Source organism: Pipistrellus kuhlii, unplaced genomic scaffold, assembly GCF_014108245.1.
Source record: "Pipistrellus kuhlii isolate mPipKuh1 unplaced genomic scaffold, mPipKuh1.p scaffold_m20_p_20, whole genome shotgun sequence".
Classification (NCBI taxonomy): Eukaryota; Metazoa; Chordata; class Mammalia; order Chiroptera; family Vespertilionidae; genus Pipistrellus; species Pipistrellus kuhlii.
This window is the reverse complement of record NW_023425516.1, coordinates 11,880,248-11,902,069: the sequence shown is the minus strand read 5'-3', so window position 1 is coordinate 11,902,069 and position 21,822 is coordinate 11,880,248. Positions and strand designations below refer to the sequence as shown.

Genomic DNA, 21,822 nt, shown 5'->3' with positions numbered 1-21,822 from the left:
TGGGGTCCGGGGATTGGGGATGGGAGGAGGAAGGGTGTCGGATTAATCCCTTCATTACGCCGTGGTCGGGTGGCACCTGCTTTCCGCCGTCAGCCCCCCGGGACCCCGGCGCGGAGGGCGGAGAGGAGGACGGGGCAGGCGGGCGCGGAGAGGCGCGCGGCGGCCGGCGGAGGGACAGCGGCACCGGCACCGGCACCGGCACCGGCACCGGCACCGTGGCTGCGGCGGGGCGCACCGGCGGCCGAGGGGCTGGCAGCTCCCGGCCCGCGGCGGGTCGCGGACCCTGGGTCCGGGTCCCGGGGCCCCCGCCCCTGTCCCGGCCGGGCCGCGCCATGCTGCGCTCCCTGCTCCACGCGCTGCTGCAGATGAACCTGTTCGCCGGCTCCCTGGCCGGGGACGCGGCCAACTCCAGCGAGCTGCTCCCGGGCCTCAACGCCTCCTCGGGGGCGGCGGCGCTCAACCACAGCCTGCTGGCCCCGGGCGAGCCGGCTCTCAACGGTAAGCCCCCGCCCCGGCCCCGGCCCCGGGGGGGACGTGGGATCCCCGGATGGGAAATTCCAGAGGAAGGGAGTCTGCAGATGGGTCTGCAGGAATTAGGGGGTTAGCGCGGGCCGGCAAGGTGAGCCATGCACGGAGGGCGGCGTGGAGGAGGAGGCCAAGCGCTCTTGCTCCTCTTGGAGACCCAGGGGCGCCTCCCTGAGCCTCGGGGATCAAGGGGTCCTATGGGGGCTTGGAGCACCTGAGTGGGAGTCCCGGCGGGGGTCGAGGGTTTGAGAGGGAGATGGTAGCTGAGTCCATTACTCCCCACCTCCCTAGGCGACCCCAGGCCATCCCAGGCGAGGGGAGAGACATGGGTGGGTGCGGGCAAGTTCGGAGCTAGGAGAGGCCGGGAGCCCCTGCGGGGAGGACAGCGGAGGGCCTGGGCCAAGCCGGGCCGCTGACTGACCCGCCCCGGTAGCGGGCTTCCCACCGGGAACCCAAGTTTGCTAAGAACTCCAAACTTTTAGGACGAGGGCGAGGAAGCCCACATGTTGGGGTGCGTTGGCTGCAGAGGCGGCGGCCGTTTCAGGGAACTTGGGAGTGTGCCCTCCCCCCTCAGAGGCGGGCTCGGTGATTAATAAATAATCCGCGCTAATGACTGTGATTAATAAATAATGGCCCGGACCAAGCGCTCCTCCGTGTCCCGTTAGCAGGGAGCGGTCCGGGCTCGCCCCCTGCCGGCCGCGTCGGGAACTGCCACGTTCCCTGGCACTTGGGCCGGGGGTTCCCTCTGGTTCTTCCCCAGCCCGGGGCCCACTGGCCTCCGCCAACTGGAATCGAGGGCCAGTGCTGTGCTGGAGACCCCAAGGCGACGAGAAAGGAAACCTGGGCAGTGGTGTGTGTGTGTGTGTGTGTGTGTGTGTGTGTGTGTGTGTGTGTGTGTGTGTACTCAGGTGCTGGGGAGAAGCCCCAGAGCCCCATTAGCATGACCCTTAGCTATTCATTAGCTTTTGGGGAAGTCTCTCCGGAGACCCTAAATGACAGGGAGGACATTCCAGGGAAAGGGGGCCTGCAGATGAGTCTGCAGGAATTAGGGGTAAAGCGCGGGCCTGCAGGTGAGCCGTGCATGGAGGGAGTGGAGAGGAAGATGGGGAAGGGGCTGGAATTCTCCAATCTGCTGCCCTCCCAGGCCCCCAGGAGGCTCGGCACAGAGCCCCCCTTCTCACAGACACCTCGGTGCTCTCACAGAGTGCGTTCGCTCAACACCGTCCCCGTGAGGTTTGCAGGGAAGGAACCGATGGCCACGTTCATGTGGAAGAAGCAGATTCAGAGAAGACAGATGGTACCCGAGTGGGCACCAAAACAGCACAAAGCTTGGCTATAACAGACCTGCCTATTCCCGGGACGTATGATGGTTAGGTAAAGGGCAAAGGGGACCACCGGGGCCTGGCAGAATCTGATTCAGTTAAAGACTATAGGAGCCAAGGTCAGGTCAGGTGGGTGAGGTGGAAGAACCCTTATGTAACCTTAGTCCAGCCACAATTCCTTTTGGGGAAGTGCATTGTGGTCTTATGACGGACCTATCACTGTTCTTTATGACTATAAAGAAGCCGAGACTCAGAGAAGTTCAAGAACTGCCCACGTTCTCACAGGAGTTAGTGTCGAGGCCTGAGGCGCCCGCCCTAGTTAGTTCCAGCCAACCCCATTCCAGCGCTGCTCTCCTGAACGGGCCTGGGATGGGATGGAGGGGAATGGGGAGAGAGTCAGAAGTTTCCATCTAGAAGGGAAGTTGAGAACATGATTCCCTTTCCCAAGTGGGACGGAAACCCATCTCCCTGCCGGGTTAAGCACACGCTCTCCAGAACAAAACCCCAAGGGGCAACCCATCCAGCGTCCTCTCCATGGGGACTTCTAAGAGCAGAGGTGGGGAAGTGAAACCCAATCTCACGCCGAGGCTGGAAGTCGAGGTTCCCCGGATTCTGGGACAGAGAGGAGAAGCGGAGGAGGGGTGGGGAGGAGAGGTGGGGTGGGGGAAGAGAAGCCGGTTCCATGAGTCCTGGTTAGTGAAGAGCACAGGTGCCGTGAGCCGGTAGCGGCGCCTACTGGACGCCAGGGGTCACGAAGCCACTTTGGATCAAGCTGGGGTACCTGAGTCTGACGGACTCTCCGGCCTCCTGGACCCCAAACCATTGCAGAAGCCAGGCGAGCAGAGGGCAGCAGGCCGGGGGAGGGCAGGAGCAGAATGCGTAGGGAACAGAATCGAGCGCACCAGGGAAGGAGAGCAATTCCTTTCCCCATGGATGGTGGTGGCCTTCACCAACCTGAGGACAACCTGCTGGCACCTGTTTCCGCCCAGAAAAGCGCGCCCCTCACATTTCCCCCGCCGTCTGCAGTGGTTCCGTTCCCATGGCTTCCCGGGAGCCGGGAACAGGATTGTCTGGGGGTCCATAGGTGGGCTCTGTCTGTGCCAGGTCCTGGGCTCCCAGGCCCCGCCCGTCACTCAGGCCTCCCTGGTCCCGGGGGACCCTCCAGGCCTGGCCACGTTCTCCAAGTCGCTGCCCGGGACCGCGCGGAGGCGAGGAACCCAGTGTGGGCTTTCGCTGTCCCGCTTATGGAGAAAGGACATCTGTGGACTCAGGGGCCCTCCATCCCCCATTAGACCGGGCCGAGGGGGAGGAGGCGGGTGTCCTGATCCCTTGGCTCCTCTGCGTCTTCCCAGAAGGATGTACCCGCCCCTCCAGAGAGAGAGGCGGGTCCCTTTTCTCTCGGGAGCTTCCATCTAAGGTGACCAGGCGTCCCGCTTTTGGCGGGACAGTCCCGATTCCCAACAATTTGTCCCTCGGAGGCGTTTTTAAAACAGTCCCGATTTTTAAAACGCCGCGGGACGCGGGGCAAATTGTTAAAAATCGGGACCGTCCCGCCAAAAGCGGGACGCCTGGTCACCTTAATCTTTCCCCAACTCGCCGGCCTGAAGGCTCTGCGTGTCCCTCCCACCCCGTCCTCCAGGGTCCAGGCTCGGGCCGGAGGACGCGATGCCGCGCATCGTGGAGCAGCCGCCGGACCTGCTGGTGTCGCGGGGCGAGCCGGCCACGCTGCCCTGCCGCGCGGAGGGCCGGCCGCGGCCCCGCATCGAGTGGTACAAGGACGGGGCGCGCGTGGCCACGGCGCGCGAGGACCCGCGCGCGCACCGCCTGCTGCTGCCCAGCGGCGCGCTCTTCTTCCCGCGCATCGTGCACGGCCGCCGCGCGCGCCCCGACGAGGGCGTGTACACGTGCGTGGCGCGCAACTACCTGGGTGCGGCGGCCAGCAGGAACGCCTCGCTGGAGGTGGCAGGTCAGCCGGTGTGGACCCGGGGTCTGGGGTCTAGGGTGCAGGGGGGCGCGGGCAGGCCCCCCTGGAGCCAGCTGCCATCTCCGGCAATTCCTCCTCCGTGGGGACGAGAGGGCGCCTTGGGTCTCCAATGCCCACACCTGGGCCTGGTATTCTCTCACCTGTGGCGGGGCAGATGGGCACAGTCATATATGTACTCATATTCTCTCTCTCTCTCTGTCTTTTTTTTCTCTCTTTTTCCCCTCTGTCTGCTGTCTCTCTCTCTCTCTCTCTCTCTCTCTCTCTCTCTCTCTCTCTCTCTCTCTCTCTCTCTCTCTCCAGTCCTTCGCGACGATTTCCGGCAGTCCCCTGGGAACCTGGTGGTGGCCGTGGGGGAGCCAGCGGTGATGGAGTGCGTGCCCCCCCGCGGCCACCCGGAGCCGTCGGTGACCTGGAAGAAGGGCGGTGCCCCCGTCAAGGAGGAGGAGGGAAGGATAACGGTGAGGCCTGGGCCAGGCAGGGATACACCAGGGGGGAGGGGGAGGGGGCGGAGTCAGCAGTCACAGGGGGCGGAGCCATGCGCTAGATGCCAGACGCGTGCCTCCCTGAAGAAAGGCCTGAATCCAAGGATCTGGGAAGGCGGGAATAATGCTCGCTCGCTGGGGTGAGAAGGCAGGAGATGTGGGACCAGGGCATCAGCTGACTGGAGGCTGAGAGCCAGCTGTGGAGTGAGGGATAGATGAGGATGGGTAGGGTGAACTTGGTATAAGATAGGGGGATGGCGCATGATGCCCCAGGGACCCTTGGGAGAAAACAAAAACAAAAACAAAACAGACCTGAGCCCCAGTTTGGGCAAAGCGACAATTGCTTTTAAAATATATATATATATATATATATATATATATATATATATATATATATATATATATATTATTGATTTTTTACAGAGAGGAAGAGAGAGGGATAGAGAGCTAGAAACATTGATGAGAGAGAAACATTGATCAGCTGCCTCCTGCACACCCCCCACCGGGGATGTGCCCGCAACCAAGGTACATGCTCCTGACCGGAATCGAACCTGGGACCCCTCAGTCCGAAGGCTGATGCTCTATCCACTGAGCCAAACTGGTTTTGGCGACAATTTTTTATCTGAATGGATCAGCTTCACTGGTTGTCTTCCTGGGTTTGTTGTGAGAAATCAAATAAATGTGCTTTGCTGGCTGCAAAGGACCAGCGTTGCTGTGATTGCCCCGCAGATCCGTGGAGGGAAGCTGATGATGTCACACACACACAAGAGTGACGCGGGGACGTACGTGTGCGTGGCCTCCAACATGGCGGGAGAGCGGGAGAGCGGGCCGGCGGAGCTGGCGGTGCAGGGTAGGCACCGGGAGGTGTGGGGTGATGGGAGCACACGGCTGTGCAGACCCCTGACTGTCCCCTCCCTCCCACCCACTCCACAGAGCGCCCCTCCTTCCTGCGGAGACCAGCGAGCCAGGTGGTCCTGGCTGAGGCCCCTGCCCATTTCCCATGCGAGGTGCAAGGGGATCCCCCACCGCGTCTGCACTGGCGAAGGGAGGATGGAGAGCTGCCCACGGGCAGGTGAGGAGAGCCGACCAGCTCACGTGTGTACCCCGCCCTAAGACACGGAGAAGTCTGCTCCTCAGAGCCTGTGGCCTTGCCCCATCTGGTGGTCCCCAGCTCCATTGGCAGAGCTTGTGTCCCTGTGGAGGCCTGCCTTGTCCCCGGTGTCTGTCTGTCTGTCCTGGGGGGGACAGGAATGGCCTGGAGCTATGGCCAACCCAGCCTGGGGGGGTGGGGAGTGGAGCAGGTATGAGATCCGGAGTGACCACAGCCTCTGGATCGGGCGTGTGAGTGCCGAAGACGAGGGGACCTACACCTGCGTGGCCGAGAACAGCGTGGGCCGAGCCGAAGCGTCTGGCTCCCTCAGTGTTCACGGTGAGGCCCCACTGGGATTTGCCCGCAGCTGGGGTGAGATGAGGGACGTGGAAGGTGGGCTGAGCAGGGAGAGGACAAGCAGGAGATGTGGGCTCACCTGAGACTCGGACAAGAGAGAGAAGGAGATGCCAAAACTGGTTTGGCTCAGTGGATAGAGCGTCAGCCTGCGGACCAGAAGGTCCCAGGTTCGATTCCTGTCAAGGGCATGTACCTGGGCTTTTGAAACGAAAAAAAGTCAACCGAAAATTGGGGGCAAAAGACCAAAATGCACAAAAATTACCTGCAGATCTTGACGGCAAAGTAAAGTAAGTCTTTTCTTTGAAGTGGGGGGTAGTCTTATACAGCGAATATAAGTTTTTAACTGTAAAATTAGGGGGTCATCTTATACGCCAGAAAATACGGTGTGTGTGTGTGTGTGTGTGTGTGTGTGTGTATATATATATATATATATATATATATATATATATATATATAGAGAGAGAGAGAGAGAGAGAGAGAGAGAGAGAGAGAGAAGGAGACAGCTAAACAGACTTGAGCAAGAGATGGATGAGAATCTGCTCCTACTTCAGCAAAGCGTGGACTTCACTCTCCTGTCCCCTCAGTCTTTCCTTCTTCGTACCCCTGACTCCCTGTCCCTTTATCTCCCCTCGCCTCGCCAGTCCCACCCCAGCTGGTGACCCAGCCCCAGGACCAGACGGCAGCTGCTGGAGACAGCGTGACTTTCCAGTGTGAGACCAAAGGAAACCCGCCCCCTGCCATCTTCTGGCAGAAGGAGGGAAGTCAAGTAGGTGCCCACTCCGGGGGCTTCCCACCAGCTTCTCCCCGGGTCCTAGCCCCCCTCCTTCCACACTCTCGGGGTTCTGCTTCACCGTCAGTCCTCCCAGGAACCCTTGCAGGTAGTTTGTGAGGATTAAATAAGGGAATTCATATAAAGGGCCCAAGACATAGCTAACACTTTTGAAATAAATGGTAATATATGTAGGTGGTAGGGAACAGTCCTGTGTGGCAATTCCTTGGAATCTCTCTTAGGGTCAAGGACCTCCTGAAAAATGCAGGAAATTCAATTACATCCCTCCTTCCCCAGGCCGAGGGGCCTTGGCTTCGTCCATTGCTTTAGAAAGCAAATAGCTCTGTATGCAAGCAGTGGAGGGTAGAATTAGGACTGGCTTTTCTATTGACGAGAGGCCTCCCTCCACCAGGGGGCCTGCAAGAGTAGCAAACAAACCCCAGAACATACAACTGGAATGATCACGAAGTTACCACGTTAAGTAACTTTCTGCAAGGGAAAGGCCGGAGTTTTGCTATGGGAAAACAAAGATCAGTATAACAAAAGAAGTCTGATTAACTCCACCCGCTGGGAAGCCAGGCCACGGTTCCCTCCTTCCGAATCCACAGCCACCATTTCCCGGACACCTTCTCTCTCCAGCCTTGGCGCCTGCTGTGTTTCCATTAGATCCAGAAACGGATAAGCGAGCTGGTGGCGGTAGAGGGTGGGAGACGGTATGAATCAGGGGCTCAGCAGGGTGCTATAGGTCCTGAGACCCACATCTACTCCACTACCTTCCATGAATGTATCTAATGTAACATGTTAGCCGGAAAGAAGGGGAAAGTAGGTAAACATTTATCACGCAATGTATTAAGAGTGTCATATGATTACTTCATTTCATCTTCTTAACTATCCCCTAAGAGTCCTATTCGGGGAAATTTGGGCCCAGGAAGTTCAAATAGCTTGCACAGAGCTGGGGGGTACATCCCCCCAATTATCTAATCCAGTGTTTCCCAAACTTTTGACATATGTGTACCCCTTCTATAATTTTCGTAACGCTGAGTACCCCTCGTACTCATGAGAACGTAGAATTAGGCGCAGCTAAGCACGGTGCAGTGCATATCCCCCCCAAACTCCGGTGCAACGTGTACCCCCACCAAACTCTTCCCGTACCCCTGGGGGTGCGCGGACCACACTTTGGGAAACACTGACAATCGCTCATTTTTGTGAGTAGGCCTAACTAGGTCGCCCGAGGTCACGCCACTGGCTGGGGGACAGAGCATCCGTCAGAACCCTGGGGAACGCTCTGAATCCTGGGGTTGGTGGGAACGGGGAGCCGCCCGCTCATTCCCGGCCTTGGTTCCCTGCTCTGTCCGCAGGTGCTGCTTTTCCCCACGCAGTCCCTTCAGCCCACCGGGCGCTTCGCAGTGTCCCCCAGGGGCCAGCTCAACATCACGGACGTGCAGAGCGGGGATGCTGGCTACTATGTGTGCCAGGCGGTCAGTGTGGCTGGCAGCATCCTGGCCAAGGCCCTGTTGAAGGTAAAAGGAGGTATGTGCCTACAGAGATAAGACGGGACCCCGAGGCCCGGAAGGAAATAATGGCTTCAAGAGACGTTTTTCGTGGATTCTCTACGATACGTCTGCAAGAGAGGGTGGGGGTGGGGGGTGGGGGCATGTTCCTGAGACATGCCCTCAACAGTTCAAAAGAAGCCACTAGCCAAAACCGGTTTGGCTCAGTGGATAGAGACTTGGCCTGCAGACTGAAAGATCCCAGGTTTGATTCCGGTCAAGGGCATGTGCATTGGTTGCGGGCACATCCCCAGTAGGGGGTGTGCAAGAGGTAGCTGATCCATGATTCTCTCATTGATGTTTCTAACTCTCTATCCCTCTCTCTTCCTCTCTGTAAAAAATCGATAAAATATATTAAAAAAGAAAAAAGCCACTAATAATAGATTGCTGGTTCCGGGCATAGACTGCAGTTGGTTGTGGAAGTTCCTTCAATCTCAGGGGAAGGGGGTTATGGGAACGAGCAGAGAATGGGGACAAGGAGCTGGTTGCCTGAACCTGGGATCCTCCTCTGAGGTACCCGAGTTCTTCCTCTCTCAGCCTCGATGGATGGGCTGCCTCCCATCATCCTCCAGGGACCAGCAAATCAGACCCTGGCACTCGGCTCCTCTGTATGGCTGCCATGCAGAGTGACCGGGAACCCTCAGCCCAACGTCCGATGGAAGAAGGACGGGCAGTGGCTGCGGGGGGATGACCTCCAGGTCACGCTCATGGCCAATGGTACCCTGCACCTCACCAACGCGCAGGTGAGTGTAAGTAACTGAGAATGCTCAACTGCAGTTAAGTTCCCGCTGGGACACCAACTCCATCCTCATGGTCTGCTCTCTCAGACCACCTCGAGCGCACAACACCCTCCCATCCTTCTGAATACCCTGCTCCACCCTCTCGCCCTGCCTGGTCCCGCTCCCAGTTTGCCAGTCCCCCGCCCTCTCCTGCAGGAGGCGGACGTGGGCTTCTACAGCTGCGTGGCCAGGAGTGCCACGGGGGAGGCCACGTGGAGCGCCTGGCTTAGGAGGCGGGGTGAGTGTCTCCTTCGTTCCCTTCTCTGCCAGCGCCTTCCTCCAAACACTCTTCAAAGACACCAATACTCTGCTGAAACCGGTTTGGCTCAGTGGATAGAGCGTCGGCCTGCGGACTGAAAGGTCCCAGGATCTATTGCGGTCAAGGGCATGTACCTTGGTTGCGGGCACATCCCCAGTAGGGGGTGTGCAGGAGGCAGCTGATCAATGTTTCTCTCTCATCGATGTTTGTAACTCTCTATCCCTCTCTCTTCCTCTCTGTGAAAAAACCAATCAATCAATCAATCAATCAATCAATAAAGACACCAATAGTTGCCAAACCCCAGGACGGGTTTTATCTTCCCAATGCCATGGCCTTGGTAGTGGGAGGAGGAGGAGGAGGAAGAGGAGGAAGAGGAGGAGGAGGCAGCATTGGTGGTCTTGGGAGGCGGATGTGAGTGGCGGTTGGTGCGCAATGCCCCTCTGTCCATCCTCACCGCTGTCCCAGCACCACTGTCCCTCTGGGAAGGAGGCAGTTACATTCTTTCCTCATTCTTCTACTTAAATATTGTCTCCTCACTGCAGAAGACTGGGGAGAATTGCCAGGCCCGCCTCCAGAGCCCGGGACCCCGCCGGGCCCTCCCTCTGAGCCAGTGGTCACCGAGATCACCAAGAACAGCGTGACCCTGACCTGGAAGCCCAGCCCCCAGGCTGGGGCCGCGGTCACCTCTTACCTGATAGAGGCGTTCAGGTACAGAGGAGCCTGGGAGCGAAACCCCGGCAGTTCCAAGGAGGGGCCCCCCTGTCCTTAGGGTCTTTGCTGTTGTGGGGAGAGGTTTGCCAGTTCCCTTTCCCCAGGGGGAGGAGGTAGTCAGCGGGCCACCATAGAGAATGAATGAGATGGAGTAGGCAGGTTGGGGGGGTCCCTGGCTCAGACAACTCCGCCACCTCATCCCCCTGGTAGCCAAGCAGCTGGCAACACGTGGCGGACAGTGGCAGATGGCGTGCAGCTGGAGACACACACGGTCGCCGGCCTGCAGCCCAACACCGTCTACCTGTTCCTGGTGCGAGCCGTGGGGGCCTGGGGCCTCAGCGAGCCCAGCCCCGTCTCCGAGCCCGTCCGCACCCAGGGTAAGGGGAAGGGCAGTGTCCTGGCTCATGCTTATGTCATGTGACCCTGCAGAGCACCCCTCCCCCCAGACCACGGCACCATGGCGGCTCTTTCCTGTGGTGCCCAGTCTATACTGGGAGGGCTGGCCTGGAGCAGGGGGTCATGCTTCCCTCTCATGAGGGAACAAGAGAAAAAGGAGGAGAGGGATAAGGGAGGAGGAGGGGAGAGGAAGAAGAAGAAGAAGAAGAAGAAGAAGAAGAAGAAGAAGAAGAAGGAGGAGGAGGAGGAGGAGGAGGAGGAGGAGGAGGAGGAGGAGAGAGAAAGAAGACAACGATTCAGTCAAGAATAAGAAGAAGAAAGAGAGATAGAGAGAGAGAGAGAGAGAGAGAGAGAGAGAGGAGAGAACACAGTGATTCAGTCACCTTGGTGGCGCTTCACTCCTGAGTTCCTTACTCACAGCAGATGTAGATGATCAGGACTAGAAGGCCCATCTCTCTCCCCCCTCCCCCAGCCTCTCTGACCCTGGGCTGTGCTCGGGAGCACTGAGCAGCACTGTGTGCAGGGCAGGGCAGAGCAGGACACGGCACACTGTCACGGCGACTCCCTGTCCCTGCTGGCCTCTCCTGAGTGGGCTCTTTGGTCCACAGACAGCCACCCGTCCAGGCCAGCGGAGGACCCCCGGAGAGGCCCGCCGGGGCTGGCTGAGGTGGCCGTGCGTCTGCAGGAGCCCGTCGTCCTGGGGCCCCGGACCCTGCAGGTGTCCTGGACTGTGAGTGTGGCCTAGGGATGAGGTGAAGAGCAGAGATAATGACAGGGCGTGGGGGGGTGGGGTGGGGAGAGACACAGGGGCCTCCAAGAATGGGTGGGGGAGCGTGGGGAGGGAGGGGAGGGGGAAGGGTGAATGGAAGAGGGGCTGGGCCTGGCAGGCTTCCTCTTTTTTGCTCCTGCAGGTCGATGGCCCTGTCCAGCTGGTGCAAGGTTTTCGGGTGTCCTGGAGGGCAGCAGGTCCTGACGGGGGAAGCTGGACAGTATTGGACCTGCAGCCCCCAAGCCAGCAAAGCACCGTGCTCAGAGGACTCCCCCCGGGGACCCGGATTCAGATCAAGGTGCAAGCCCAGGGCCAGGAGGGGCTGGGTGCTGACAGCCTCTCGGTGACGAGGAGCACTCCCGAGGAGGGTAAGGGGCGGCTCGGAGCTGCTGGATGGACAAGAGGGAAGCGGGAGGGGGAAGGCTTACAGGGGGAGAGCAAGGCGAGTGGGTGGGGGGGGCCTTCGTTCCCTAAGATGTCGGGTCTTACAAGGGTATTTCTTGGATCACATGATCTCACACATCTAGAGGAAATGATGAACAACATAAACTGATGAACAAAATCAGACCCAGAGACAGAGAAGCAGAGATCAGACTCTCAAACCTCAGAGGGAAAAGTAGGGGAGGGTGGGGGTGAGGGTGGAGAGGGGTTTGGGATGGGAATGAGGGGATGAGGACAATTATGTGATACCATAATCAATAAAATTAAATAAATAAAGAAAGAATTGGGGCCCGGGGATGGGGGTAGGGAGAGGTTGGGGCCTGAGGGGCAGCCTGCAATGGCTGAGTCCTTCTCACCACTGTCCCACCCTGGCCAGCCCCCAGCGGGCCCCCCCAGGCAGTGGCAGTATCCTTGGGGGGCGAAGGCAACAGCAGCATCACCGTGTCCTGGGAACCTCCGCTGCCCTCCCAGCAGAATGGGGTCATCCAGGAATACCAGGTACAGGGTGTGCGGGAGGGAGAAGGCTGGGGGGGAGGGAGGGGAGGAGGGCCGGGACTAGGATTGGAAGGGATCTAGGGCCATCCTTGTGGCTGGGGGTGAGGCTCTGGGGAGGAAGGAGAGGGGGCACCTTGTCTCTCCAGGCAGGGCGTGCCCTGTGCCATTCCGGGGGCCTTCAAGTTTCCAGGGGAGGCCAGAACCCCCTTTTCCCCCCGGCTCTAACCTGGGTCTCGGCTCCCCAGATCTGGTGCCTGGGGAACGAGAGCCGCTTCCATCTCAACCGGTCGGCGGCGGGCTGGGCGCGCTCGGCGGTGCTGCAGGGGCTGCTGCCCGGCCTCCCCTACCGGACCCAGGTCGCCGCGGCCACCAGCGCCGGCGTGGGCGTGCCCAGTGCCCCGGTGGCCGTGCAGCTGCGTGAGTCTGGAGGTGGGGGTGGGGGGGACGGAGGGGCTGGATGTTTGCAGGCCCCTATTGCGCTCACGGCTCTGCTCCCCCAAACAGCGACCCCCCGGGAGCGGGAGCCCGCGCTCGAGGCGGGCCAGGGGCTGGCGGAGCGGCTGGCGCGGGTGCTGCGGGAGCCGGCCTTCCTGGCGGGCGGCGGCGCGGCCTGCGGGGCGCTGCTCATCGGGCTCGGCGGCGCCCTCTGCCGGCGCCGCAGGCAGCGCAAGGAGCTCAGCCACTACGCGGGTGAGAGCTGGCGGGGATGGGGTGGGGAGGGGACTAGATGTCCCGATTTTTAACAATTTGTCCCGAGTCCAGATTGTTTAAAAAAACCTGGACTTTTTCTAAAAAAATAGATTTTATTGATTTAAAAAAAAATTTTATTGATTTTTTTTTTTTTTTTTTTTTTTTTTTTTTTTTTTTTTTTTACAGAGAGGAAGGGAGAGGGGTAGAGAGCTAGAAACATCGATGAGAGAGAAACATGGACCAGCTGCCTCCTGCACACCCCGCACTGGGGATGTGCCCGCAACCACGGTACATGCCCTTGACCGGAATCGAACCCGGGACCCCCTCAGTCCGCAGGCCGACGCTCTATCCACTGAGCCAAACCGGTTTCGGCAAAATCTGGACTTTTTTTTTAAAACGCCGCGGGACGCCGGACAAATTGTCAAAAATCTGGTCACCTTACATTGGGGGGGGGTGGTGGAGGGGACCGCGGGGCTGCGGGCCTAGGGCGCCCTCAGACGACGGGAGACGAATAACGGAATGCCTCTGAGCAGACCGAGCCTGGAGCCGCCTTCCTCACAAGGAGGCTCACCGCCCGCAGAGAGGGAGTGGGAGGCTCGGCATCTCCAAAGTGTGTGTGGCGGGGAGCTGGAGCGACCTCCCTGCATGCAAGCAGGGCATTCACTTAGCAGGTGGGACTGGAGCCTGTGAGGGGGAAGACTTACCCTTAAGATGCGAGTAAGGAGAGAGCAGGCTCTGCAGTCAGCGTGGGTAAAGGGCTGGTGTGGCTCAGTGGTTGAGCATCGACCTATGAACCAAGAGGTCACAGTTGAATGCCCCGTCAGGGCACATGCCCGGGTTGTGGGCTCCAACTAAGGGTGGGGTGCTGATCAATGATTCTCTCTTATCGTTGATGCTTCTATCTCTCCCTCTCACCTTCCTCTCTGACATCAATAAAAATATATTTTGCCAAAACCGGTTTGGCTCAGTGGATAGAGAGCATCGGTCTGCTGACTGAAAGGTCCCAGGCTCGATTCCGGTCAAGGGCATGTGCCTTGGTTGTGGGCACATCCCCAGTACGGGGGTGTGCAAGAGGCAGCTGATCGATGTTTCTCTCTCATCGATGTTTCTAACTCTCTGTCCCTCTCTCTTCCTCTCTGTAAAAAAAACAAACACAGTAAAATATATTTTTAAAAAATAAATAAAATAAAAAATATATTTTAAAACAAGTAAATAAAGGGGGCGAGTCTAAGAAGATATACTCGTGAGGGTGGGCCTGGCAGGAGGGCTGGGCCTGGTAGGACCCAGGAAATACACTGGGAGGCGGGGTCTGGGTGGAAAGACCCCGCAGCTACCCCCTCCACCTCCCTGATGCCTCGCCTCCTTCCTGCGCATCTGGAGAGATCTGAGAGCATCTTGGCTACTCATGGGACTCACTTGGGGAGCTCTAAAAAAATACTAATGCCCGAGTCCCTCTCCCCCCTGATGACATTGGTCCCGGGTGCAGCCTGAGGGGCGAAATTGGTACGGGGCGAAGGAAGGGACAAGAGTGTGGCTATTTCTGACCCTTTTTCCATGTCCCCTCTCCTCTTTCCCATGGGATCCTTTCCGGAAGCCTCCTTCGCCTACACGCCTGCAGGTGAGCCACCCCTGTCTGCCCTGCGGGGTTCAGACCCCCGCGCAGGCGTCTTCTCTCACCCGGTCCCCCCCCTCATCTTCCCCAGTGTCCTTCCCGCACTCGGAGGGCCTCTCGGGAGCCAGTGCCAGGTAATGCGCTCAAGGTCCTTCCCAAGAATAGCCGGATGGTCCCCTCCAGGGACTGGCCTCACCCCTTCCTCTCCAGGCCTCACTGCCTCCTCACCGACGTGCCCACCACCCCCACTTCCTCCCCTCCTCTCCTCCCCCAATGCCCCCGCCTCCTCTCCTTCCCAGGCCTTCCCCGGCCTCCACCCCAGCATCCGCATGCTCTCCCCCAGACCACCCGGGGGCCTCGGCCCTGCTCCCTACCCTTGGCTGGCGGACTCCTGGCCCCACCCATCTCGAAGCCCCTCCGCCCAGGAGCCCAGAGGAGGCTGCTGCCCCAGCAACCCCGACCCGGAGGACAGATATTACAATGGTGAGGAGTTCTCCTCCCCTCAGGGCACCCTTCTCTCCTCTCCGCCTGCTGGGGTGCCCTGCAGGGGCCCCAGTGCTCCCCAGGTTGGCCAGCCCTCAGGCGGATGTGAGTCTGGGGTGTCCCTCTGGCCTCTCTGTACCCTGGCTTGGGAAGTAAGGTTTGGGGTGGGGGGAGAAGCGATCCGGTGAGGATGGGGGGGGGTTTCCTTTTGCCCTCCATTCTCCTGTTGTCCTGCTTTTCTGTGTCTGCCCTGCCTCCTCTCTGGGCCCCCTCTTTCTCCTCCTCAGAAGCAGGGATCTCCCTGTACCTGGCTCAGACGGCGCGGGGCGCGACCGCCTCCCCCGAGGGTGCCGTCTACAGCACCATCGACCCCGCCGCTGGGGAGGAGCTTCAGACCTTCCACGGGGGCTTCCCCCCAACCTCCTCCGGGGGCCCGAGCACCTGGAGCCAGTATGCTCCCCCTGAATGGAGCCAGGGGGACAGCGGTACGCCTCCCGGTCCTCTTGCGGCCCCCCCCCCCCCCCCCACACTCTTGGGACCTGGCCCAGCCCGAGCGTCTGGCAGGCCTCATCTCTGTCCCTTTCCCGCTCCGCTCAGGGCCCAGGGCCGGCAAAGCGAAGCTTCTGGGGAAAGCTGTGCAGATGCCCTGCCTCAACTGGCCAGAAGCCCTGCCCCCACCCCCTCCGTCCTGTGAACTGAGCTGCCTCCAGGGGCCTGAGGAGGAGCTTGAGGGCGGGTAAGGATGCTTCTAGCGTGGGGCCAGCCCCCGCTGCCTGCAGGGAGGGCAGAGAGCTGGAGAGGACGGGAGGGGGCACTGGACAGCCAAGGAAGGGTATGGAAGCTACTCAGCCATCCTCACCCTCCTGCCTCTCTCCCCAGCTCAGAGCCAGAGGAGTGGTGCCCACCGGTGCCCGAGAGGAGCCACCTGGCTGAGCCCAGCTCCGGTGGAGGGTGCCTGGTCCCCGTGTCCCGAGGGGAGACCCCATCTCCCACACCTTCCTACGGACAGCAGTCCACAGCCACTCTCACCCCCTCACCTCCCGACCCTCCCCAGCCCCTCACTGACACTCCCCACCTCCACCAGATGCCCAGGTAGGGAGGCGCATGGTGCCTTACATGTTACAGGCCCTCAGTACATATCTGTTCGGTGGATGGATGGATGGGTAGATGTAAGGATAAATGGATAGAAGGGTGGATGGAAGGAAGGAAGGAAGGAAGGAAGGAAGGAAGGAATGATAGATTAATGGAAGGATGGATAGATGGGTGGATGGGTGGATGGAAGGATGGAAGGAAGGATGGGTGGATGGACAAATGGATGGTTAGATAAATGGTTGGATGGATGGATGGAAGGAAGGAAGGAAGGAAGGAAGGATGAATGGAAGGATGGATGGATGGATGGATGCTTAGATGGAAGGATGGATGGGTGGATAGATGGAAGGATGAATGGAAGGATGAATGGATGGATGGATGGATAGATGGAAGGATGGTGGGTGGATGGATAATTGGATGGATGAATGGAAGGATGGATGGATGGAAGGAAGGAAGGATAGATGGAAGGGTGGATGGATGGATGGCTAGATGGAAGGATAGATGGGTGGATCTGGGGTGCATGAGGGTTGTAGTCTGATTTGGGGAGAAACCTGGAGACTAACAAGGTCTCTCACTCCCTTTGGACTGTTTCTCCCTCTGAGTGGCTTTGCCAGCTCCCGGGAGTGTTCCAAAGACATGGCTCTCCTCCTGTTCCATTAGCTCGGGAGCCTGGTGGGGAGCGGCCATGCCTTGTTCATTGAGTATTAGGCCTAACAGTGCCTGGCACACAGTAGGCGCTCAGGGTTTGTTGAGAAACGGGTGAGGTGGGTGGAAATTAGCCCATCAGTGGCCCCGTCTGCACTGCACTATCAGCCTCCAGTCCTAAAGCCCACCTTCTATAGCAGTGTCATTTCAGGAGGGTGCCCTGAAATGCTGAGGCCCATGTCATTGCAGGAGGGCACCCCCTGAGCCCAGTTCCCCTCTCGGTGTGTCCCAGCCCGCTCTGAACGGCCACGAGGGGAGGCCCGCTGGCCCGGGGGCTGGCCCCACAGCCGCCCATCACTTCAGCGCCAGCCCTGTCCCCAGCACCGCCAGCAGTACCCCAGGTGGGTCTACAGAATCCTCACCTCTTACCCCGCTCCCCCCCCCCCCCCCCCCCCCCGCCTTCCTGAAACTCCTAGGCCTTTCTTACCTGCTCCTCTCCCTTCTCCTAACGCTACAGGCAGAACCCGGCAGGTGCCGAGGGAGATGACTTCACCACTTCAGGGGCCCCGTGCCCATCGCAAGAAACCCAAGGCCGTGCCCTACAGGCGGGAGCACAGTCCTGGGGGTGAGGGGCCATGGGCCTGGGGGGCGGTGAGAGTCAGTAGCAGAAACCAAGGGCGGGCTCTGAAGGCTGCAGGTGGGGAGCAGGCAAACCCACATCCTGGGCTGTTCCTTCGCAGCCTCCTGGCGCCAGGGAATGGGAGAGGGAGGGGCTGGTATCAGGGGAGTGGTGGGAGCCTCTGCTGACACAGGCCTCTCCCCAGACCTGCCCCCACCACCCTTGCCGCCCCCAGAGGAAGAGCCGAGCTGGGCCCCGGGGTTGAGAGCAGCGGGCAGCATGTCCTCCTTGGAGCGGGAGCGCAGCGGGGAGAGGAGAGCGGTGCAGGGGGCCGCCCTGGGGGCCTATCGGGGGCCCCTCCCGGATGGTAAGGAGGCTGGGGCGGGCTGGGGGGGGGCCTGCTATAGAAGAAGGTGGGCTTTGGGACGGGAGGCTGATAGTGCAGTGCAGACGGGGCCACAGATGGGCTAATTGCCACCCGGCTCACCCCTCTCTCACTGGGTTCATGCATTGGATCCGCATCTCTCCAGCTGTCTCTGAGCAGAACCCCCCCCCGAGGTTCTCCAGTCGTGTCCTTCCCCAGGAGCAGCCTCAGTGGGAGGAGAACGGGGATGGGTGTTCCCTGCAGGTGTTTCTGAGCGCGTCAAGGCCGCGGACTGGCCGCGCTGCTCCTCAACCCCAGGGTGGCCTGAGCCCTTCGCCCGCCCTCAGCCCTCCTTCCAGAGCTGGGATGAGGGTTGGGGGGCCAGGAGTGGCGCTCTGCCCCCCTCCCTGGGCCCAGCTGCTCTTTCCTCTTGTGCTGCAGAAGAGCCCTGGCTTCCTTATAGCCGACCGAGCTTCCTGACCCGGGGCCAGGCCGCCAGCACCGGCTCCACCGCCGGCAGCAACTCTTCCAGGGGCTCCGGCAGCTCTCGGGGCTCCCGGGGCCCTGGCCGGAGCCGGAGCCGGAGCCGGAGCCAGAGCCAGAGGCCGGGACGGAAATGCCGAGAGGTGGGGGCTAGGGATGGAGAGACAGAGTGGAGGGAGGACTAGGGAGGACTGGGAAGAGGGAGACAGAGAAGGGCTTGCTGGGAAAGTGTGGAAAGGAGGCACCCAGCGAGGGAGGGGGCAGGGGGAATCTGGGGGGACAGTGACAAAGGGTGGAGGCAGATGACACATGGCAGAGGAGGCTGGGGTCCCAGAGAAGTGGGTCAGGGGAGGCGGGGGGGAAGCCAGGCTGGCGGGCCCCTCCCGGGGGCCAGGCCTGGCGAGCCAGCCTGTGTGTCTCCCCCTAGGAGCCAAGATAACGCGCGATGGAGAACCAGCAGTTCCGCGGGGGGAAGGCTTGGCCCCAGGCCAGGAGCCCGGATGGGAGCCCCTCCCCTGGGAAATGAGGGGGTGCAAAGAGGAGCAGGAGGGGTCTCGTCCCTCCTGGCAGGGACGGTGGGGCTCCCTGAGGACTGGCTGAGAAGCCAGGGAGACAGCCTCTTCAGTTTCCGTCCGACCTGCCTGAGACCGTTTTGTAAAGAAGGACAATAAAGAGTCAGAGTGATCCTGTGCCATCATCTGGTGTCAAACAGGATGGGGGGGGGGAGGGGGGAGGGGTAGGCTGGGCCTGCCAGGGGGTGAACATCAGGGCCCTTCCTTTTGAACTTCTGTCGAAACTCTAGGTGAGGATGGGCTAAGAGACCCGACCTGTCCCGCCTCCTGAAGTAGCTGAAGCCACTGCCCCCCCATCCCCCCAGTGACAACCAGAGGGACTTTCCAAATAACCAACCATGAGAGACTTGCCCTGGCCTCGGAGAACTAAGCCAGGGGCCCCCCCATTCAAGGAAATATGCCCGCGTCATAATAACTTCTAAACTCAAAGAAAGGAGGAGCTCCTGGGTGAGACCCGGGTCAAGAAGGGAAAACAGGCCCTGACCCGGCGGCTCAATGGTTAGAGCGCCAGCCCATGGACCCGAGAGTCTTGATTTGATTCCCGGTTCAAACCTCGGTTGCAGGCTCCATCCCTAGGCCCAGATGGGGCCCATGCAGGAGGCAACTGATTGATGTGTCTCTCTCTCCCCCTTCCTCCCTCCCACTCCGTCTGAAAATCAATGGAAGAATTTCCTCAGCTGAGGATTATTAAAAAAAAAATTTTTTTTTAAAAAAGGAGGGATGACCAGCTTTTCAAGCCCGAAAAGGTGTGCAAACAGGCACCTCCTGGCCAGATTAGGCTCAGGTGGGCTTGGTTTGGCTGGCACAGAATTTTAAACACTTTGGCCGTGAATGCCCTGGTCCCCGTCACCCCCTCACGCACAGCCGGGGCACAGCCGGGGTAAACCGAGGCCTGTTTCCTTCCGGTTTGCTCTCCCCTGGCTCAGGAGCCACCCTGAGTGCTCAGGATTGCCGCTGTCCGCATGCCCAGCTCTGACCGCTCCTGCCACTTTGTCCTGAGTGGGTACAACCCCTTTCTCTCCTTAGGGCTGGCAAACACGATCGGAGTATTCTTTTAAAAGGAATTTTACCAGGAAGCTAAAAGAGAAGCAGGTGCCAGAAGAGGAAAGTCAGTAGGAGAGGAAGGATGGTTATCTGCAGCGCGGATCCCTCCGCCTGGGTTAGAGCGCCAGCCAGGTCAGGGCAGTCCGGGCAGCACCATCCCCGGGGCCCCGCCTCTCAGCCTCCGAAGTAGAGTGGCTTTGGGGACGATCGCCCCCTTTGGGGCCCTTTCCAATCGGCCCTCCCTGAAGCTGTGGCCCTGCTCATGTTCCTCCTGCCCCCAGCCCGAGGATTCTGCCCCAGACTCTCCCTGCCACGTGGGAGAAATGCTGTCACCTGCTCCTCACGCTGTCTGGGGCGGAGACCCGGGGAGTCCCGCTCCACCACTGGTTTGCTCTGTTTTGTGTGTTTTTTTTCTTCTTCTTTTAATATATGTATTTTTAAAATACATTTTATTGATTTTACACAGAGAGGAATTGAGAGGGACAGAGAGTTAGAAACGTCGATGAAAGAGAAACATCGACCAGCTGCCTCTTGCACACCCCTCAACTGGGGATGTGCCCGCAACCAAGGTACATGCCCTTGACCGGAATCGAACCCGGGACCTTTCAGTCCACAGGCCGACGCTCTATCCACTGAGCCAAACCGGTCCCGGCTAAAAATATATTTTATTGATATTTTACAGAGAGGAAGAGAGAGGGATAGAGAGTTAGAAAACCGATGAGAGAGAAACATCGATCAGCTGCCTCCTGCACACCCCCTACTGGGGATGTGCCCACAACCTGGGTAAACCCGGGACCTTTCAGTCTGCAGGCCAACACTCTATCCACTGAACCAAACTGGTTTCTGCTGGTTTGCTCTGTTCCGGTGGAAGGTGCGCACCCGCCAATCATGACAGGTGGCTCTGCCTTTGGTGGGCTGAGTTACTTTGTCTGTTTTAAGAAGCCACCTGGGACTGGTCTCTGGGGGGGGGGGGGGGGGGGGTAGGGGGGTGGCTGGGGCGGCTGGAGGCAGGAGCTGTCTTCCCTGCAGACCCGGACCATGGCCCGGCCCTCCCTTGCCCGGGTCCTGCTCCCAGTTGGATGGATGAACGTAATTCTCCCCTTAGTTCCTGGACAGAGAGGAGTGACACTGCCCAGTGTCGGCGAATGCCTGCTCCCTTTCTCGTTCAGGCCATTCTTTCTCTATCTCCAGACCCCCCCCCCCCCCCCATACACACTCTCACCCCGAAACGACGCTCCAGGGAAAGAACTCACAGAACTCAAGCCATTGCCACGTCATAGTGTTAATTTATTGGGCTCACTTGACAGCAGCGTGAGGACAGCAGTTTTTGCCCCACGTCCCGCACCTCCCGCCACCGCCCGCCCGGAGCTCCCTCCAGGGCCGTCTGGGACTTCGAGTTGGTGCTGGGTTGGTTCTCGTGGCCCAGGGCTCCGCTCTGTGTCTCCTTTACAGGGTGTGTGTTGGGGGGGGGGGAGGGATGGGGGGTGAGCCCCTGTACAGAACACAGTCCAGTGAGGCTGAGCGGAGGCTTGAGGAGCCCCTTCCTCCACGGCCCACCCCCACAAGCTGCCGCTGGCCCCCCAGAAAGACCCGCGGCTCCCCCATGTCTCAGGATCCTCGTGGGCGGGAGATCAGGAGACGGGCTGCTCCTTAAGCCCCGCCGTTTGGTCGAGGAGATGGACAGAGCAGAGGACAGGCGGGGCGCCAGGGGCAGCCCGTTCTTGCTCCGGGCGCTCCGGGTCTGCTTTGCTCTGAGCGTGTGTGTGTGTGTGTGTGTGTGTGTGTGTATATGTGTGTGTGTGTGTGTGGTGTGTGTGTGTGTGTGTGTGTGTGTGTGTGTGTGTGTGTGTGTGTGGTGTGTGTGTGTGTGTGTGTGTGTGTATGTGTGTGTGTGGTGTGTGTGTGTGTGTGGTGTGTGTGTGTGTGGTGTGTGTGTGTGGTGTGTGTGTGTGTGGTGTGTGTGTGTGTGTGTGTGTGTGTGTGTGGTGTGTGTGTGTGTGTGTGTGTGTGTGTGTGTGTGTGTGTGTGTGTGTGTGCTGTCTCATTCCTTCTCAGGATCAAGGAGGGCGAGCTCTCCTGGAGGCCGGGTGTACCCAACTGCAGAGACTCCCAGACCGAGACCTGCAGTCCAGGGCCCAGCCCCCCTCAGGGCCCGGGGCAGATAGGAGAGGGAGCTCCGAGTCTCTTCTTAGGGGGGGTAGGGGTGGTGGAGGGAGTCTCGGGGACATGCCTCCGGACGAGTCTATAGGAGAATCGGAGGAGAGTGGAGTTACCCCCGGCTCCCTCATGGCT

The 21,822-nt window shown here is 59.8% G+C and overlaps 1 protein-coding gene across 1 annotated transcript; it reads left to right on the top strand.

Annotated features, from left to right (window-relative positions):
* The first annotated feature begins 262 nt into the window (after nt 1-262).
* On the top strand, nt 263-18,595 carry ROBO3 (roundabout guidance receptor 3). Its single transcript, XM_045585475.1, has 28 exons — nt 263-498; nt 3,487-3,813; nt 4,132-4,289; nt 5,043-5,163; nt 5,247-5,385; nt 5,615-5,742; nt 6,402-6,526; nt 7,888-8,059; nt 8,617-8,822; nt 9,015-9,096; nt 9,660-9,825; nt 10,039-10,205; nt 10,833-10,954; nt 11,136-11,361; nt 11,811-11,932; nt 12,175-12,346; nt 12,434-12,619; nt 14,214-14,237; nt 14,323-14,365; nt 14,575-14,714; nt 15,002-15,199; nt 15,312-15,450; nt 15,594-15,806; nt 16,698-16,849; nt 16,966-17,073; nt 17,273-17,434; nt 17,873-18,057; nt 18,342-18,595. Exons 1-28 carry the CDS (start codon nt 333-335, stop codon nt 18,351-18,353), a joined length of 4,161 nt encoding a protein of 1,386 aa, XP_045441431.1. The 5' UTR covers nt 263-332; the 3' UTR covers nt 18,354-18,595.
* Nucleotides 18,596-21,822: the final 3,227 nt, after the last annotated feature.

Bases quoted from the DNA above. Each gene is read 5' to 3' on its own strand.
- ROBO3 (XM_045585475.1), top strand. From the start codon at position 333: ATGCTGCGCTCCCTGCTCCACGCGCTGCTGCAGATGAACCTGTTCGCC. The intron at 10,206-10,832 runs GTAAGGGGAAGG...TTTGGTCCACAG, and splicing joins CGAGCCCGTCCGCACCCAGG to ACAGCCACCCGTCCAGGCCA. The intron at 15,451-15,593 runs GTAAGGATGCTT...CTCTCTCCCCAG, and splicing joins GAGGAGGAGCTTGAGGGCGG to CTCAGAGCCAGAGGAGTGGT.